The following is a 5,883-nucleotide window of genomic DNA, read 5'->3' on the forward strand; positions in this document are numbered from 1 at the left end:
GTCAAAAAGTCATTCAGAAGACGTCGCTGGTCACATCTTCAGAGATATAGGACCGGTCTCTCTCCCCGGCTTCTCCCTCCCCATCAATCCAAAGACATTTTCGAACATAACCTCGCCGCGCCCGGGGGGCATTCGGTATGTACTGACCATTCCGAGATGTCTGGCCTACTCTCTCGATTCTCTATAGTATTTCTTGTCGGATGCCCATCGCGGAAACTGGTTCCGCGCCGGTCAATTGAGGTGGCGGAGAGGAGAAGCGGAGAGGAGGAATCGGCGGAGGGACGGAGAGAAGTTTTTTGGGGTGGAATCGCGAGATCATGATCAGGGAATGGCAGCAGACGAGGGGAAAAGGAGAAGCATGAGATAGTGACCCGGTTAGCCTTGGATTTAAGGCTAGCCTATACGTCATATATGCCAAAAGCCAAAAAATTGACAACTTTGGTTTGCCGCTAATTATCTCAGTTCTTGCCAGAGATATGGAGAAGTTGTAAACTAATAAAACGTTTGTCATAACATTAGTAACATTTTATTAGTTATTAACTTTCCTGTATCTTTCCCAAGAACCAAGATAAGTTAGGTCAAAGTTGACAGTGTGGGGTCCCCCTTTAAGGATCTTTAAAGACGGTTAACTTTGACCACAATTATCTCCGTTCCTATTATAGATATCCAAAAGTTGGAAACTAATAAAATGTTTGTGATAACATTCACTACATTTGTGTAACTAACAGTTTTTGGGTATCATTCCCAGCAGCTGAGATAAACAAGATCAAAGTTGGCAATGGGGGGGGGGACCTTTAAGAGTCCTTGGAGTCAGCTTAATTATCTTTGAGCTTAATTATCTCAGTTCTTGGGAAAGATATTGACAAAGCATTAACTGCTAAAATGTTCATCATATCGTCATAAACATGTTACTAGTTGACAGATTTTTATTATCTTTCCCTGGAACCAACAGCATCAAAATTAACCAAGGGGGGGGGGGGGTCGACCTATAAGGTTCCTTTAAAGATATCTTTAGCTTTGACTCTAATTATCACAGTTTCTATGAAAGATATCAAAAAGATGTCAACTAATAAAATTTTTAGCATAATGTCATAAAAATTTTACTAATTTACCTCTTTTTGATATCTTTTACATTATCCGAGATAACAGAGATTAAAGGAGCATAGCGCTAAAAACGGCGAATTTTCAGTTGAGTTCCTAGCGAAAAGCTCCCAAGCCCTCAAAGCTACAGTAATCCTATCCCAACCAAACTTCCACCCCTCTACCCCACACCCTTCCGTTGTCACAATCAAGAGGGACCAAAGGGGGGGGGTGCCTTTTTGGCTGGGGATTTAATAAAATTATGCACGGTCCAAAAGAAGTGGCGAGAGGAAATTCGATTGGATCCGTTGGGGGGATGGGTACGATGACAAAGAGCACTTGTTTAAAGGGGAGACTAACCAACCAAAAAATAAAGAAAATTTGGGAAAATTTGGGACCAAACCTAAAGGGGAAGGGGGGAGGGGGTGAAATTTTGTAGACTTTCAGATTTTCGGAGCTTTGAAGCTTAAGAAAATGAGCGCAAGGGAACCTGAGGAGCCAGGAAATTCAAAATTTTCAAGAAAAATCCAAAAAGAAGAAGAAGAAACTTCCCAAAAGGTGGGTCCAAAGGGGAAAAGGGGGGAAAAGGGGCGCTGGACGTCTAAAAATAAACAGTTTGTTTTAGAAAATGGCCGCGCGGCACACTTGATCTATTCCGGACGGACGAATTGTGGCGCGCGAAGGAATAGTGTGGTGATCTTGGAGATTCGGGGGGGAAAAGTGATTGTTTGTGCAGGATCCGTTTGAGAGGCGGAGCTAATAGAAAAAAGAGAGAAAGAGAGAGTATGCCGAAAAAAGAACGCATGGAACGGGAAGTGAGAAAAATGGCATTTCTTTGGAGGGGAAGGAGTGTTTCCGGGTGGAAATGAACACCCTTTTGGGCACAGTGTTTTAGATTTAAAAAAAAATTTTTGAGGGATCGGTGTTTCTGAAAATTCAGAAAATTCTAAATTTGTGGAATCAGAAAATAGAAAATATTTGGAAAATCCGGAATTCAGCTCTTTTTTCGGAAATTTCGGAAATTTTGGAATTTTTGGAATTTTTGCACTTTTAACGATTTTGAGAATTTCGGAACTTTTCGAATTTTCTGAATTTTGGATATTTTGGAAAATATGGTTGATTTGGAAATTTCGGAAATTTTGAAAAACTTGGAAATTTGGAAATTTTACAATATTGGACTTTTAGGAATTTAGGAATTTTGAAAGTTTAAAATTTTTGGAATTTTTGGAGTTTTGGAGTATTTTCGAAGTTTCAGAAATTCAGAAATTCAGAAATTCAGAAATTCAGAAATTCAGAAATTCAGAAATTCAGAAATTCAGAAATTCAGAAATTCAGAAATTCAGAAATTCAGAAATTCAGAAATTCAGAAATTCAGAAATTCAGAAATTCAGAAATTCAGAAATTCAGAAATTCAGAAATTCAGAAATTCAGAAATTCAGAAATTCAGAAATTCAGAAATTCAGAAATTCAGAAATTCAGAAATTCAGAAATTCAGAAATTCAGAAATTCAGAAATTCAGAAATTCAGAAATTCAGAAATTCAGAAATTCAGAAATTCAGAAATTCAGAAATTCAGAAATTCAGAAATTCAGAAATTCAGAAATTCAGAAATTCAGAAATTCAGAAATTCAGAAATTCAGAAATTCAGAAATTCAGAAATTCAGAAATTCAGAAATTCAGAAATTCAGAAATTCAGAAATTCAGAAATTCAGAAATTCAGAAATTCAGAAATTCAGAAATTCAGAAATTCAGAAATTCAGAAATTCAGAAATTCAGAAATTCAGAAATTCAGAAATTCAGAAATTCAGAAATTCAGAAATTCAGAAATTCAGAAATTCAGAAATTCAGAAATTCAGAAATTCAGAAATTCAGAAATTCAGAAATTCAGAAATTCAGAAATTCTGAAATTCTGAAATTCAGAAATTCAGAAATTTCTCCAAAAATTTTTTTTGAAATTTTTGAAAGTTTCTAAAATTTCAAGATTTATAGATTTTTCTGCTGAAATTCCTATTAATGAGTCATTTCAGAAATTTTTGGTATGGTTTTTTGTACATACAAAAAAATATTTTCAGACAAAAAAATTTTTTTCAGACAAATACTTTTTTGTCTTAAAAAAGATGTCACACCCTATACATGGTTGCCATAGGTTACATATATATCTTTTCAAGCTACCTTTCAAGCGTGTTCTTTTTCTTCTCTCACCTCCTCTAGGCCTAAGCTCCGCCCACTTTCTCCCCTCTGCTCTGAGAGCTGAGCTGACCCCTCCTTCTCGTTTTCTTCCCCTTTTTTTTCTTTTTTTTTATTTTTCTCATATTATTTATCATATACGAGTCTGGTTTCTTTTATCATTACTTTTTAGATTTTTTAGAAAAAAAAAAATTTCTGAAACATTTTTTTTCTGGAAATCTCTCTTTTTCTTATTCCGAAAATTCTAAAATACTCTGACTTCAAAGATGCGAAATTTGAAAGCCGAAGAGGAAGCGCTAGCCGAGACGATATCTGAAATTATGGATTTGTTGAAAAAGACGACTAAGGATGAGCAATGCGATGAAATCATGTGCAATGAGCACGATGTAAGAGCCCATGAAACTGGAAGAATCGAGTTTCCCATGAAATTTCTAACATTTTAAGCCTAAACTTGCCTAAGACCTCAATTTTGAGGTTTTTCGAATTTTTCGAAAATTCAAAATTTTCAAATCCGAATATCTCGGATACCACTGAACCAAGCCAAATTTAATTTGCAGTTTTGAATTTCTCTTAAAATTTCTGACATTTTGAGTACCATATTGCCCATATTCTGAGAAAAATTGTCGATTTTGGGGTGGTGTGGGTGGCGCAGGTGGGAAGGGGCGCGACTGGTAAACTTGGGGTCGGGGGTTCGAAACTTTTTGCGGTCAATTATTTTGGTTTTTTGTGTAGAACATTAAAAATATACTTTGAATGTATTTGGTGGCCTAGAAATGTGTTTTTCTAAGATTTTTCTAGGCCAACAATCACAAAAAACTGTTTCAGCTATAACTTGGCTGAAAATGACTCGATTTTTATGAATTTTTTAGTGGATTGTCTTAAATTTTGTTTTAATTTTTAAATCACTGTAATTTTTTATCACATTATCAAAGTTTTCTATGAAGTTTCCCAACTTTTCAAGTCTAACAGGTCAAGGGCGGGCCAATGACAGCCTATGTCTTTTCTTGGGCAAAACTTGGGCATAACATGGGCAAAATGAGATTTTTTGAATTTTTAAGGTCGAAATTTAAATTTTCGAGGACATTTGCAACATTTTGAACTCAATTTTCAAATGTTTTGAAATATTTTGACTTGTCAAATTTTTCAAAAAAAAGTTTTTCTTTTCAAAAATGTTCTAATTTCAAGCAAATTTATCTCAGTTACTGTGAAAGATATCAAAAAGTTGTCAACTAATAAAATGTTTATCATATTATCAGCTACATTTCATCAGTTGACTCTATTTTGATATCTCTTACAGTAACCGAGATAAATTGAGTCAAAATTAGTAGGATTTGGAAAAAAAACTGATTATTGGGATTTTTGGAAACAATTTTTAAATATTCTGAAAATCGTCAAATTTATCAATTTAGTGATTAAAATTTCCCCTATTTTCCTCATAAAGGGGCAAAGGTGAAATTTAAGCAACATTTCATTGCTATTGCTGTTTTGAAATTTCTCTTCTTCTCTTTTTTATATGATTACTGATAAGAGACACCCCGCTTTGGTCGACCATATGTAGTAATGCACTTAGCCGCCCCTCTAATATCACCTGAGATAACATGGGACACACTTTTACCTCTAGTTTTTTGTGAAAAAGGTTAAAAATTGGAAAAAATTTTTTCGAATTTTTTTCAAAAATTCCAGTTTTTAACTTTTGATTTTCAAGCTTAAATTAGACCAAAATTAATCAAATTTATACTTAAAATGTCATAAATTTGCCGAGAAATTCAAATTTTTTAATTTCAATACCCCTAGACCTAGGCAAAATCTTCATTTTTCACAAAATTCCAGGTAACCCCCCTAAAGGATGGGTCACCTATAGGTATTTTTCGAATTTCGATTTCTAGGCTTAAACTCAACAGAAATCAGTCAAATTTATGTTCAAAATTCTTAAAATTGAGCGGGTAATTCGAATTTTTTAGTTTCAAAACTTCCGAAACTATTCTTACTCCCTAAATCTCACTTTTTTTCAAAAATACCTCAAGAATCCCAAAAGATGGGCCACCTGGTTTCCAAACATGTATACACTTGACCTGACCCCTAAACTTTATATATGTATATTCAGTCTCTTCCGACTTTTGATCTCTTTCCTTCTCTGCGTCTCTCACTTCCTAATACTCTCTCGCCTCTCTTGTCATCCGGGGGTCGTTCAGAGGTCAACCGATTGTCCCTCTCTCTCGGTTTTACTACATACCAGTCTCATTTTTCTTTTTCTGACCGATTTCACATTTGGTTTTATAAATTTAGATAAGTTTTCCACCCCAGTGGCCCCTTTTTTCTAGGAAAAATTTTTAATTTTGGCGGTTTTTAGGCAAAATTTGTCTAAAATTCCATCGGTGGCCTAAATCAGTTCCTGGTGGCCCCGAAATTCACATTTACGTTTTGAAATTTATATTTCTGAGTTCAGCAAGACAAGAGCTTCAAAATGAACCTAAACATGACTATATTCGGTCAAGTTTCAATTTTACGAATTTTTATTATGAAAAGGTCTGTGAATTGTCTTAAAAAGGCCTGTAACTTGTCTGAAAACCAATGTTTTTCCAAAATGCTGACAGATTTGATTTCAGCAAGTCAAGAG

At 34.8% G+C, this 5,883-nt stretch overlaps 1 protein-coding gene across 1 annotated transcript in view; it reads left to right on the top strand.

Annotated features, from left to right (window-relative positions):
* Positions 1-3,532: 3,532 nt before the first annotated feature.
* Positions 3,533-5,883, top strand: part of Cbr-nhr-41 — a gene marked incomplete at both ends in the record, with an annotated part of 7,293 nt that continues 4,942 nt past the window's right edge. The window contains one exon of the mRNA XM_045236302.1: positions 3,533-3,652. Coding sequence (XP_045095293.1) covers positions 3,533-3,652 — 120 coding nt within the window. The remainder of the gene's footprint in view (positions 3,653-5,883) is intronic.

This window comes from Caenorhabditis briggsae (assembly GCF_000004555.2).
Source record: "Caenorhabditis briggsae complete genome, chrIV, whole genome shotgun sequence".
Classification (NCBI taxonomy): domain Eukaryota; kingdom Metazoa; phylum Nematoda; class Chromadorea; order Rhabditida; family Rhabditidae; genus Caenorhabditis; species Caenorhabditis briggsae.